Source organism: Arachis stenosperma, chromosome 4 (genome assembly GCF_014773155.1).
Source record: "Arachis stenosperma cultivar V10309 chromosome 4, arast.V10309.gnm1.PFL2, whole genome shotgun sequence".
Lineage (NCBI taxonomy): Eukaryota > Viridiplantae > Streptophyta > Magnoliopsida > Fabales > Fabaceae > Arachis > Arachis stenosperma.
This window is the reverse complement of record NC_080380.1, coordinates 146,557,995-146,572,610: the sequence shown is the minus strand read 5'-3', so window position 1 is coordinate 146,572,610 and position 14,616 is coordinate 146,557,995. Positions and strand designations below refer to the sequence as shown.

Here is a 14,616-nt window from a genome sequence, read left to right as displayed (position 1 = left end):
GGGCCTAACTATGAAGTGCCACTAGGAAGAAGAGATGGCCTCAATTTCAGCATTTCAGGAACAAGAAGAGATTCTCGACAAGTGCAATATGGTTAATAATAAGTTGACTTCTGTTGTGGAAGAATTGGTTGACTTCACTCAGCAGTTTTAAATAATAAAGAGGACTAGACGTGGTCTTGTTTTAATCTGGTTACTTATTATTTATTATTAGCTTGTGGTGTTGTTTTTTGTGTGTTTTGCAGCTTCTGTTTTACAATTCATTTTTAAATATATAATAAATACATTAAGAAAAAACTAATTTCAAGTAATTTTAACACAAATTTTTTATATTAAGAAACTTAAGCAAAACACTATATATTATTATTATTATTATTATTATTATTATTATTATTATTATTATTATATTAATAGACACTACCATGCTATTAATTAATTAATTAATTAATTTAAATATGTATAATAATAACAAATATGAGTTTAGTCAATATGGTAAATTTTTAATATTCAAACAAAAAAGTTTTGGATTTGATTTTTTCAAGTAGTAAAAATAATTTTTTTATAAATTATATATAATAAAAAATATTTCAGGAAAAGAAATGTGTTCACCAAACTTCTTTGACTTTTATATCTCCTTTATATAATAGATAGATTATATTATTATAGCAAGGAGTACATTGTTGGATTAAGTGGTAAGAAAAACTTAGTCTCCATGTGAAAATGAAGAGACAAATTTAAATGTGCACTTATTGTAAAGAAAAGTAACTAAATGTTTAATCTTTAGAAATTGGGTGGAAACTCAGGTACAGTCAACTTCACGTGAAGTTGATAGCTGAGAATTGTAAGATGAAAATTTAGTCAAATGAGTCAAACCATCTAACGGCTCTCACCTATCAACTTCACGTAAAGTCGACTGCACGTGAGTTTCTACCTAGAAATTGTTAAAGTAATACTTCAAAGTAGTAGGTACTTGAGCAAGTTATTATAAGAGGCATAGATAGAGTAGAAAAGTTGGTGTATCCTTTTGGATTTAGAAAGGAACTTACTACCTGTCCCTACTATGATACTATCTATGAAGAAAACTTTGCTTGCATCAAACTCATGTCTCTCATTACTCAACGTGGATACAAATTCAAAGACCATGAAGAAACAATAGCCATTAGCCTCACTGTATTATTCTTAGTTGGCAAGATCTAAAACAGTGACACATGTTACTTCAAATGATACCACCTTTGCATTAAGTTTTTCATGCCAAACTTGTTCAAACCCAATAATAATTTCTTAGACAAAACATTTAGATATTAGAAATCCTAGAGACAAAACAAACAGCTGAGGGTAAATTGGTGAATTCTCAGTATGGTGAACCTAACCCATGATAGAGCAACTGCACAAACAGCTGAGGTGTTATGTTCTCCAGCCTATTGTTCTGGTCAGTGGCTGTTGCTTCAAGATATGGGAATCAAGTTGAATTCAAGATCTGAGTGTGTAAGTGAGACAGTGATAGCAATATATATGCACTCTAAGGTACCTAACAACCATTAGTTGAGCCATCACTTGAATCACAATTCCCTTCATTGCTCTTTTTCTACATTACTACACTTCCAATGCCACTCCAATAAGGTTTCTAAGTGAATCCTGGAGGCAACATTGTCACATTATTATTTGATAAAACATTAGAGGCACAACATCTTGATCAGGCAATGAGGCTTGTCATAATAATACCTCTCTGTGTTATTGTTCTGTTCTCTTATGCAGGTTTTGTTTCATTTTCACCTTCATTTTCCTTTTTCATTTTCATACACATATATTTCACTTATTTATTGATTTTTTTTTTAGCTGCATATGATCCTTTGGATCCAAATGGAAACATAACAATCAAATGGGATGTTATGTCTTGGACACCAGACGGCTATGTGGTAAGCAATAAAAACAAAAAACATCCTTGTTGCTTGTTTCATATTTTTAACATTTATTAAACAATTTAGATAAACTTTCTTGTTCAATATGTATGTCATTCTCACATTCATTGAACAATGAATTATTTGCACTATTTTGTAACAAGTCCTATATTTTGGGCTCTTTTGAAAGAGTAGATAGTAAGAGAATTCAGAATTCATCAGAGTGTTTGTGTCTATTGAATTTTTTCTAACCAGGCAGTGGTAACAATGAGCAATTTCCAAATGTTCCGACACATCCCGAATCCGGGATGGACCCTGGGATGGTCATGGGCAAAGAAAGAGGTTATATGGACCATGGTAGGAGCTCAAACAACAGAGCAAGGAGATTGCTCTAAGTTCAAAGGCAATGTACCTCACTGCTGCAAGAAAACTCCAACAGTTGTAGACCTTCTCCCTGGTGTACCTTACAATCAGCAATACTCAAACTGCTGCAAGGGTGGAGTGGTTTCAGCATGGGGCCAAGATCCTTTGAGCGCTGTCTCCGCCTTCCAAGTCAGTGTTGGACAAGCTGGCACCTCCAACAAGACAGTTAAACTCCCCAAGAACTTCACTCTCTTGGCTCCAGGACCAGGCTATACCTGTGGCCCTGCCAAGGTTGTTCCCTCCACTGTTTTCCTTACACAAGATAAGCGCCGCAAGACTCAAGCACTAAGCAAGTTATCTTAACTCTCAAGACATGTCAATTCTTCTCCTTAGCATCTGAAAAATTCTAAAAAAGTTTCCTTTGTTCTGTTTTTATGTAGTGACATGGAATGTTACCTGCACATACTCGCAATTTCTGGCTAGAAAGAACCCGAGTTGCTGTGTATCTTTGTCATCCTTCTACAATGAAACCATTACTCCTTGTCCTACTTGTGCCTGCGGTTGCCAAAACAAGAAGAATTGTGTCAAGTAAGCTTAAAATCTCAAAACACTCTAATAGAATTTCCAGTTATTGCTAATAATCTTGTCATGGAATGCAGGAGTGACTCGAAATTCCTCAACACACCCGGCGCTCACACTCCAAAGAGAGACAATGATCCATTGCTGCAGTGCACTCATCATATGTGTCCAATCAGGGTACACTGGCATGTGAAGCTCAACTACAAGGACTACTGGCGAGTCAAGATCGCCATAACGAACTTCAACTATAGAATGAACTACACCCTCTGGACTCTCGCCGTCCAGCATCCGAATCTCAACAATATCACCCAAGTTTTCAGTTTTGATTACAGGCCAATTCTTCCCTATGTGTCCATCAGTGAGTTCATCAAGCAAATTGATATGTTATGTTTATGCTTGTTTAACAAGTAAAGAACTTTAACAATGACTATTCAACTGTACTCATTTTTTTATGCAGATGATACTGGTATGTTCTATGGCATGAAATTCTATAATGATCTATTAATGGAAGCTGGACCGAGTGGGAATGTTCAATCCGAAGTGCTTCTTCGAAAGGATCAGGATACCTTCACGTTCAAGCAAGGATGGGCGTTTCCTCGCAAGGTTTACTTCAATGGTGAAGAATGCATGCTTCCACCACCAGATACCTACCCATTCCTCCCCAATGCTGCTCCTGTAAAGCTACTTAACTTAACATCACTCATTTTCTTCTTGATTCTCTTGCTTGTAGCTTAGTGAGTTTAGTACATAAATGAATGGAAGCTGTGTTTTTGTGAAAAATCTTGAAGCCTGGTACTAAGACTTAAGACCCTAAAGCATTTGTTGAGAACACCAAGCCAAACTCATGGATATATATTTAGTGATTCATGATCACTATAAGAGAATGAAAGTTACAACACCCTACAATGATTTTGTCTTTAGTTGAGTAAATGATTGTATTGCAATGTTGTAATGAATTGGTCATATATTTTTCATTCTGTTTCTCTGGGTAAAGTTGAACATGAAAATAGAACAATATTCTCTTGCAAAATAGACCACTAGCATTTCAAATCCATATAAAGTTCAAGAAGTCTATTTTTTCATGTGATATCTTGCTGTATATGTTTATTAAAATTATAATTACAGGTTAAAAAATACAATAAGAATACATATATCATTACATCATAACAGGAGAAGAAAAAAAGAAAACGTAGTAGCAAACTCTAGCACCAAAATGCAGAATCAGTTTGTAACAAATTGTAGGACAACTGAGCTAATCTTCAATTGCCACTGGATGTCACTCCCCTGCTTGCTTCAAATTCCAAATTGACATCACAAACATGAGCCAAAATTGGTCTTGCTGAAAATTTTTTATCACCAAAGTCGAGTGAATCGCGGATCGGAACCTCAAGCACATGCGTAAAAGACCAAGGATACCAAATAAGCCAACACTAAAACAAGCAAGGAAACTTCCTTTTGAGAACCAGCATTAGGCAACCATGGATAAGCATCCGGTGGTGGCATCACGCAGTTGTCGCCATTGAAATAGATCCTTCGAGGGAAAGCCCAACCTTTCTCGAAAGTGAAAGTTGACTTATCCTTTCTGAAGAGCAGCTCTGATTGTACATTACCATTAGGCCCAGCTTCATTGAGAAAATCATTATAGAACTTAACTCCCCAAAGCATAGCAGTATCATCTGATAAAGAACAACAAGCATAAGTAACTATCCAATAACAAGTCAATGAAACAACCAATTAGGATTATACTTACTTATGTCACCATAAGGAGTTAATGACTTGTAGTTGAAACTGAAAAGTTGAGTCAGATTATCAAAGTTCGGGTGTTGAACAACTAAGTTCCACTCTGAATAATTCATCCTGTAATTGAAATTGGTAACCGTGACCTTCACGCGCCAGTACTCCTTGTAGTTAAGCTTAACGTGCCAGTGGACTCTAACCGGACACATATGGCTAGTGCATTGAACTAAAGGAGAAAAGTTATTCTTTCCAGCAACGACCGATGCCAAATGTGGCGTATTTGCACTGTAATATACAAAAGAGAAAAGGAATAAGTGAAGGTACAGTCTTATTTTCTAGAAGAGAATCTCAGTGCTGAGTGATGAAAACATACTTTACACAAGATGAGTTGCTCTGGCAGCCACATGCACATGTTGGGCAAGGCACAATAGTATCATTATAAAACGACGAGAGAGAGACACAGCAAGTGGGAGTTTTCTGGGCTAGAAACTGCGAATACGTGCATGTCACGTTCCATGTCACTGCATCGAATCAGTGTAATGTTAAGTTCAAAGGAAACTGTAGTGTAAAAATTTCAGTGAGGATGCTTGGTAAATGTTGTAAGTACATAAAAGTTAGTTTACTTACTGAGTGCTTGGGTCACTCTTCTTTTGTCTGATTGAATGAACTTTGTTGGTGGCACAATTTTTGCTGGCCCGCAGGTATAGCCCGGACCGGGTGCTTTCAAGGTAAAATTTTTGGGCACTTTGACAGTTCTGTTGGTGGTTCCAGCTCTACCAACACTGACTTGAAACGATGCGACTGCGTTGGTCGGATCCTGGGCCCATGAGCTAAGTACTCCACCCTTGCAGCAATTTGCTATTTGCTGGTTGTAAGGTGTGCCGGGAAGTAAATCCACAACAGTCGGATCCTTCTTACAGCAATGTGGAGGGTTTCCCTTAAACTTTGAACAATCTCCTTGTTCAGTGGTCTGTCCTCCCATCATGCTCCATATAACCTCCTTCTTCGCCCATGTCCATCCCATTGACCAGCCAGGCGCTGCAATATGCCGATATTGTTGGAAGTTGTTCATTGTAACAACAGCCTGTCCATTCAATTTTTTCTTAGATAAGAAGGTAGCTAATATAACGAAAACCTTGGTACTTTTCAAGCTGTATTTCTAGTTATATAGTCCAAATAAGAACTAATATATCAAACATGAGATGAAGCTGAAAGCTAACATGCAGATCAATCCCTTCAGATGCCAAAATTGTACAACAGATGGTTAGAGTTTTGATTCACATATTAATTGGCAAAGGTTGTTAAAAAATGTACTTACAACATAACCATCAGGTGTCCAGCTTATGATATCCCATTTGATTGTGATGTTTCCATTTGGGTCAAGTGCATCGTAAGCTTCTGAAATATAAACAGAAGTTATTAGGATTAAAAGAAAGGAATTAAAAAAAAAAAAGAAAACTCAAAAAATCATTGAATCTTCCTATCACAGAACAATGAGTGGTGTGACACATGAAAATGTTTTACACTAAGTTACTAATGTTTTAAGCACTGGAATACCTAAATCTAAACCTTCAATACATGAATCATTTCATTTGAAGCAAAAATTGATCAATAGTGATAACCACCCATGTGTGAATTCCCCAATTTTATGGCTCCATAAGCACAAATCTCCTTTTAGCAACCACAGATTCGACTTGAAAGTATTGCAGACACAAAAAGGAGGTTTTGAAAAATGAACTTATACTTATCACTTAATTCAAATGCAAATCAATTATAATCCGAGAAAATTATTATTTAAAAGATAATCAGAACATAAAATTTCGTAGTAAATCTTGGCATCAAGAAAAGAAGCTAAACGCCGCCATAATTTTTCAGCTGAGACAATTGACATCAAGTTGAAAAGAATAAAACAGAAGAAGCTAATAAATGCTTTCCACATTTGGATAAGAAACATCAAATTCAGAGAACAAAGGTTGAATCTTTGACAAGAATTAGTTCCAAATTGTCTAAGGTCCAAGCACCAGGAACTGAAGGCTAGCAAAAATTGACAGCCCAAGTTCAGAAAAACACAAATCCAACTAAAAAGATAAGACCTTTGGTGAAAAAAAAGGAAATGGGGGTGAACCAACCTGTTGAAATGAAGCAGGTGCAAGAAAGCAGGAAGAAGAACACAAAGCAAGTGGGAACAGCTTTGTGGTGTGACATCAAAGAGAAGAAGAAGCCCATCATGTTTGTTAGTTGCAAAAATGGAATGTGGTGTGACTCTGATGCTCTCAGTTCTTGCCTGAAACAGATCAAGATCTGTTTACAGAGAAGAAGACTGAGAGAGAGAGAGAGAGAGAGAGAGAGAGAAGGTGAAACTGACTGTTATGTCTGTCTGTACTATGTAGCTAGCTGGCTCCTTAGCTCAAGTAAAGTATATAAGCAAAGTGTTATCTTAAACTCAGAGTGAGTTGGATTTTCTTTTTTCTTATTTTCTTTCACCTTATATGTCTAATTTTCATTAACAAATGATTAATTGTGATTATCATTGTGGAAAACAAAATGGTTAGTTGATTTTTTTTTTTAATTTAGACGGTATCCTCCAATTCAGACTTTATTTAAAAATTTATAGCTAATTAATAAATTGCTGCATTTATAAAGTAAAATTTAAATTTTTTATAATTATTTAAGTGGACTAGTAAATTAACTATTAAACTAATCAAATTTAATTAATTAGTTGATTTTTATTGAATTTAATTATTTTTGGGCATGGTGGTTGATTATTATTGTAAGGTAAAAAAGTGAAGATGGTTGGACTTGTAAAATTAATTTAGCCTCTCAATATCATGGCCCATGTGGTATATGATTAGTTACTTGTATGACATAATCAAGTGTTGGGATTTAAATTTTATTTTTTGTAAATAATAATTTATTGAATATTAATTAATAAGAAATTTTTAAATAAAATTCAGTATTACAATGAATTAATATTTTACCTGTTAAATTAAAAAATATTGTAAAAAAATAATTTTATGCGGTATTCATAAAATAAATACTAAAATATAATAAATATTTTCGTTTTCATATTCTCAAGTGAGAAAAATGGAGTAATACTGAATAATAATAATAACATTTACGAGAATTCATGTAACTTGCTTTGTATTAAGTTTCCATAGGGCATGTACGTATATTAGTACATTTTTGTTTGTACCATTTTCAATCCAGTTTGGATAAATAGTTTAATTAAATTATTTTTAAAATAATAATAAATAATAAATAATTATATTAAAATAATTTATAAATAAATTATTTTATATTTATATTTTTAATTTTAAAAATATTTATTTTATAAAAGTATAATAAAAAATAATAGTATTATAAAAGAAGTAATTTTTTTTAATTTTTTATAAGTTTATAAATAACTTTTTAAAAAACTAAGCTACAATTTAATTTTAAAAATTATACTAGACATTAATATTACTATTTTTTATAAATCAAAAACTCAAAAAAATTACTTTTAAAACTTTTCAAATGGCTCATAATCTTATTTTAATTTCTAAAATTTTGGATAATGTAAAAATAAAATAGGAGTTCTCATTTTCAACTCCTTATATAGTATGTATAATCACGTTATATCTATTATGAATTCATGGTAATTCAAATTATAAGTTAATCGAGTAATTAATTTAATCGTTTCTAAAATAAATTTGAGAATTTGAAATTAATTTTGTGTCTAATAATTTATTAAATAATAAAAAAATTTTAAATAAAATTCGAATTCGATAAATATTTTATTTTACTGATTGGAGACTACTGTAAAAACAAATTTTATTTTCCATCTTCATTGTTTCCATTCTTAACCAAATTGGAATTTTAACATTTTCCTTTTCGTGTTAACACCAACGCCTTCTAATGCAAGAGACTCGATCGCTCTAAATTATTTCTTAAACATTTCTAAAGTTATTCACTTATGCCATGTTCTGTTTTAAGCCATAAAATAATGATATGATCAATTTGTTGCACCTAACGTATGAATTGTTTTTCCTCATGGTTGTAGATGACAATAGAATAATAGAATTAGACGAATTTTCTTAGTTTTTATTAATGTGAAACAGCTATTGATTAATCACCCGATCAATATCAAACCAACTAAATATGTAGATTCTTGAAAGCAACCTGTGGCATTGGGTCAGCTCTTGCAATAATTCTTTTTTCTTTGTTTATTTATACAAATCAATATTTGTCGTTAATTGAATTATGATGCTCTAATCAAATACACGTGGCAAATAGTGATTGGAGGAACAATTTGGAACATAAGATGGACCTCATTTTTGTGTCGGTGGTAATTGGTGTCTCGATTTGCATGTGATGGAATCGTTGCTTTATAGGGGGGTGTACCTTACCGACACAACTTGACTCTCCTAAGGTACAACCTCTTCAAGCGTTCCTAATGTACAAATTAGCATGGTGATAATTATATGATAAAAAATAAAAATGCTTCTGATAAGATAATATCATTGAAAGATAATATCATTGAAAATATATAAGGAAACATTTTTTAAGAAGAAAAAAATATAAAAAGAATCATTTATATTCTATCTGTGTAATATAAAATATTAAAAAATAGCGTTTATATTTATTATATATAAAATGAGGATTAAAAAAATTTAGTATATAAGTTTTTGGGCAATTTACATAAATAAATAAAATGGGAGAATTATTTACGTAAATGTGCAAATCTGTTTGTTGTTACGATTTTGTGCAAAAATGAATATTATATAAACCGTGGCAACCCACCACGGTTTCAAAACAAACATAAACCGTGGGAGGTCACCACGGTTTCTGTGGAAAATGTTTTGCATGTAAACCGTGGGAGGTCACCACGGTTTACGTAGGAATAAGGTTGTTCATAAACCGTGGGGAGTCACCACGGTTTATGTAGGGTAAAAAAAGGTGATGAAAATGTATATATATGTGGGTGATTCAAGCAGCAGAAGAGATCAATCTCACAATGTGCATTATAATATAAACCATAGATGAACACATGAAATACTCTGAATCAGACACTCACTACATAGTCAAAAGATAAATATTATTTAACATTAAGTCTGAAATACATAAACACTAACAATTGTGCAGATTTACTGTTAGTGTTTACGTAATGTGCATGATTGTTAGTGCTTATGTATTTCAGGCTTACTGTTAAATATTATTTATCTTTTGACTATGTAGTGAGTGCCTGATTCAGAGTATTTCAGGTGTTCAATTATAGTTTACGTTATAATGCACATTATTAAAGATATCTAAAGAGGTTTAATGAAACTGATAATTTAAAACGAGGTTATTACACTAAGATTTCGTTGTTGATGAAACACGTTGAAAGTGACATGATTAACCAACGACGCATTACTAACATTACTTAGAGCAAGAAACAAATAAAACAGCATAGACGAGGGTTACATAACATGAGATCTAAGCATCCCCTCCACCAGTTTGTGATCGCTGCTGACAGTTCCGTCGCGTATGCCCAGGCTGACGGCATAACCCACAACGCTTCGGCTGATTCTGTTGAGACTGATCCATGCTTCCTCGGATCCTGGTTGACTTTGGACGACCTTCCTTTGCACGCCGCAGATTAGGGTCAGGAATAATGGTTGGGCCACCATATGGAGGCCACAGGCCTTCAGGAATAGGTGGGAGAAACCCATGATTGTAAACATTGAACACCTCAGTCATACGATAGACCTCATGAACATATGACGCCCAGTTTAGCCGGGAGTAGGCGCAACAGGCAATGGCGTGGCAACATGGATAATGCAGCGCCTGGAAGTGCCCACAGTCGCATCGGTGATCTTTAAGGGAAACTCTATAGCTACCAAGAGAGAACGTCCCCGTTGGTGTTGTCTCAGCCACGGTGTACTCCAGTTGATGCCTGTCGTATAATGTCACAGTAAAGCACCTGGAGTCTCTAAGGTTCCGATCAATAGCCTTGACCAATGCCTGACAGAATTCATGGCCGGCTCCGAGTTGTGCCTCTGCTGTCTGTCCCCGGACTACAAATAGCTGAGCAAGCCTCCCGTAGGTTGACTTAACCAATGATGTGACAGGGAGGTTGCGAGTTCCCTTTAGGACGGAGTTCACACATTCACTGATGTTTGTGGTCATGTGCCCGAACCGTCGACCAGCATCCTCATGTTGGGTCCATTTGTCATACTCCATACGGTTGGCCCAGTCACACATTGCTGGATTCTCAGTCCGCATGATGTCGAACCAGTAGTAAAACTCACCCTCAGTCTTCGCGTAGGCAGCATTGACCAGTAACCTCCTTGAGTCCTTACCTTTGAATGTTAGGGCGAAATTGGCGGCCACATGCCTTATACAGTACGCCCGGTATGCACGAGGAGGCAGCCATCCATTCTCAGGTGCCTCAAGGGCCGCCTTGATCCCGTTATGCCTGTCTGAGATAACTAGGATACCCTCCTGAGGAGTCACATGCTCTCGTAGGTTTGACAAGAAGAATGACCACGACTCTGCATTTTCCCCCTCTACAAGGGCGAATGCTATCGGGAGGATGTTCGAGTTTCCGTCCTGAGCTATAGCCAACAGGAGCGTCCCTCCATACTTCCCATACAAGTGGGTACCATCAATACTGACGAGTGGCTTGCAATGCCGGAAAGCCTCGATACAGGGTGGAAAGGTCCAGAAAAGTCGATGAAAGTACACCCTCGACTCATCTACAGCACCACCAACCTGAACCGGAGACGTCTTCAGCACCGTGATTGTTCCCGGCATTGTTGCCTGGATCCCTAGCATCCAACGGGGCAGTTCCGCGTAAGACTCTTCCCAATCTCCATATATTTCTGCCACAGCCTTCTGCTTAGCCAACCAGACCTTCCTGTAACTAGGCCTGAAACCGTAATCAGCTTCTGTCGCTTCTTGAAGTACCTTCACCGTAACCGCAGCATCCGCCCTAACCATAGGAAGAATCCTCGCACATATAACGGTATAATCCAGCTGACGGTGATCACTTGAAATAGAAGTTGCGAGGCACGTGTGTGGCCCGTTGTACCTCCTAACCTCCCAAGTTCCCTTTCGTGCACGAAGCGCTACACGAATCAACCAAGTGCAACCCTTGCCGAATGACTTGCATTTTCCATGATACTTCAGATGATCCGATTCGATGACTCTGTACTCAACACCTCGCCGGATGCTATACTCCTTCACACTGAGCACAGCTTCATCTTTACTCTGGAAAGATTGCCCAATCTCAAATTCTGTAGAAGATCTACCCACTCTGTTACCACTGTCTTCCGGTTGACCAAGAGCTTCCAAGTTTAGTGTCGAGAAGTGTGGAGGGTATTGATGAGAAGCAGAACTTGAAGGCCGATGTTGCGCATCTGGATTGCCGCCTGTGTTTTCGTCGCTGTCAACATCAAAATCAACAGGCTCCTCTTCAGATTCATCGTCACGCATTGCATTCTCTATATGATCAGGTCCACCAAAGTCTTCGAGATAAGGCACAAGGCCACCACCGGTGCCCACTACGTTCGGAGGCTCAATGTCTGCTGCATGCTCCAAAGGGACAGAACCAACAACCTCCGTTTGTTGTAAGTCAGCCGCAAAAGAAGGAGATTGAACCGGCGGAAGATGCAGTCTGACCGGAGGCATCGAACTAGATGCACCACCAGCGGAAGCTACGCAAGGAACTGGAGCGGATGCCCCAGAACTATCGACACCAACCTCCAACTTCGCAAACAACTCATGGATTCTGATCTCCGGAAAACTCCTTACACAGTAGAAGAGAACCCTAATATCTTCATCAGACTTAACCGCAAAGGTTTCGTACTGAACACCGGTCGAGACAACCGCCATTGGAATCTTGTAGAATAGTTTCTTCACCCACTTGGAACCCAACACGCCAAGCTTCTCCAAGATGCTGTTCTTCAACTCCGACAAACTCATAGACGAACTGATAAACATACTTAGTGGTTCTCTGTCGGTGAACTTCACACCATGGCTTTTGCTTTTTTTAATTTTTCCAGAGCAATGCACCAGAGCAAGAAAGCTCTCTTCCTCACTAGCCATTGTGAGAATGATCTCTTCTGGTACTTGAATCACCCACATATATATAGATCTTTCGTCAAAGTAAACCGTGGCAACCCACCACATTTTTTTACCCTACATAAACCGTGGTGACTCCCCACGGTTTATGAACAACCTTATTCCTACGTAAACCGTGGTGACCTCCCACGGTTTACATGCAAAACATTTTCCACAGAAACCGTGGTGACCTCCCACGGTTTATGTTTGTTTTGAAACCGTGGTGGGTTGCCACGGTTTATATAATATTCATTTTTGCACAAAATCGTAACAACAAACAGATTTGCACATTTACGTAAATAATTCTCCCATTTTATTTATTTACGTAAATTGCCCTAAGTTTTTGTTACTAAAATATTCTTTGTTATATATATTTATAAAAAAATTTTCAATTTATAAAACATAAATTAAAGATACCTTTTTGTTAAAATATAAAGTATTAATTATTTAGAGTAAAGTATCGTTTTTGTCCCCAACGTTTGGGGTAAGTCCTATTTGTGTCCCTAACGTTTAAATCGTCCTATTTGTATCCCTAACGTTTGTAAAAGTGATTCAATGTTATCCTGCCGTCAATTACACATCATGAACGCTTTAGTTTGAGTTTTAAAAATCTCTTCTTGAAGTTAGAATACAAATGTCTGGGATAGAATTGATGATCCACTCTGAAAAATAGCTCATCAAAAGTTGAAACTAATTCTTACATCATTTACATAATTCACTTTTATAGGGATATAATTGAATATAAACACAAATAGTGAGTACAATATTAAAATTGAACACATCCAAGTGAGACCTAATTGAGAATGAATACATCCAAGTGAGAATAATTGAAAAATATAATCTGATTTGTTTGTATAATTGATAGTAAGATAACATTGAATTACTCTTATAAACGTTAGGGATACAAATAGGACGATTTAAACGTTAGGGACACAAATAGGACTTACCCCAAACGTTGGGAACAAAAATGATACTTTACTCATTATTTTAACTAATCTCATATTTATTATTTTTATACATGTTTAATAAATAAAAAATAAAGTAATAAGTACCTAAGAGCTTATTAATAACCATAAAAAATAATGATAATCTGGAGAATGGTACAATTACACGGAGAGTAGATCAGTGGAGACTCTCAACAATTGTTCATAAACAAATAAGAAGTATAGAGTGGTTAAGAAATTTTGATTAGGCGTCGCAATAAATGAGTTTACTATCACTCATAGTGTTCAATGAAAATGCATAAACATTGGATTCACTATATATATATATATAGAGAGAGACAGAGAGAGAGATCAAAGAATTCATTTGCACATTGATACAACAACTTGGACAGACATGCATATATCCATTATTTAAGGTAGCGTTTGTTTTATCGTACTGAAACAGAGATTGAAAAACTGACACACAGTATTATATTTGTTGGTTTAAAAATTGATACTAAAATTTTTGTTTTTGTCGCTAAAATTTTAGTATTTCAGTATTTTCAAAATGTAGAGACATAGGGACTGATATTTTTAAAAATAGAAACTGAAACTTTAATAATATTTTATACCTAAAATACTCTCATGTTAATTAATTAATTCCAATTTTATCTTTTTGTATAAATTAAATTATAATTTTATTCTTATTTCAATTTTTGTCTCTCACTTAACACCAAACAAAATACTAAAACTTATTTCAGTCTCTCTTAGTCTTTATCTTTCAGTCTCAGTCTTTCAATATCTATCTATCTACCAAACGCTACCTTAGGGACATAAATGTTTGTGTTGTCATGAACTTGTCTTGTATGTTGGGCTGTGTTGTGTGTTAGAATTATCAAAAATGTTAGTTGTAAATCAAAATCGGTTACTAAAATTAATTATCAATATATTTGTATATAAATATATGTGTGATTTAATTTATTTTCAATATATATTTATATTATAACATATATTTTATATTAATGACGGAGTAAATT

General features: G+C 35.4%; 2 protein-coding genes across 2 annotated transcripts; one reads left to right on the top strand and one right to left on the bottom strand.

Moving 5' to 3' along the window:
* Positions 1 to 1,527: 1,527 nt before the first annotated feature.
* Positions 1,528 to 3,811, top strand: LOC130973779 (COBRA-like protein 4). Its single transcript, XM_057898443.1, has 6 exons — positions 1,528 to 1,752; positions 1,834 to 1,913; positions 2,151 to 2,607; positions 2,699 to 2,846; positions 2,918 to 3,195; positions 3,295 to 3,811. Exons 1-6 carry the CDS (start codon positions 1,698 to 1,700, stop codon positions 3,570 to 3,572), a joined length of 1,296 nt encoding a protein of 431 aa, XP_057754426.1. The 5' UTR covers positions 1,528 to 1,697; the 3' UTR covers positions 3,573 to 3,811.
* An 82-nt stretch (positions 3,812 to 3,893) lies between these two features.
* LOC130973778 (protein COBRA-like) lies at positions 3,894 to 6,972 on the bottom strand. The gene is made up of 6 exons (XM_057898442.1): positions 6,704 to 6,972; positions 5,893 to 5,972; positions 5,202 to 5,658; positions 4,948 to 5,095; positions 4,588 to 4,859; positions 3,894 to 4,513 (listed from the first exon to the last, which is right to left on the bottom strand). The coding sequence occupies exons 1-6, from the start codon at positions 6,801 to 6,803 to the stop codon at positions 4,224 to 4,226; spliced, it is 1,347 nt and encodes a 448-aa protein (XP_057754425.1). The 5' UTR covers positions 6,804 to 6,972; the 3' UTR covers positions 3,894 to 4,223.
* Between the last annotated feature and the right edge of the window lie 7,644 nt (positions 6,973 to 14,616).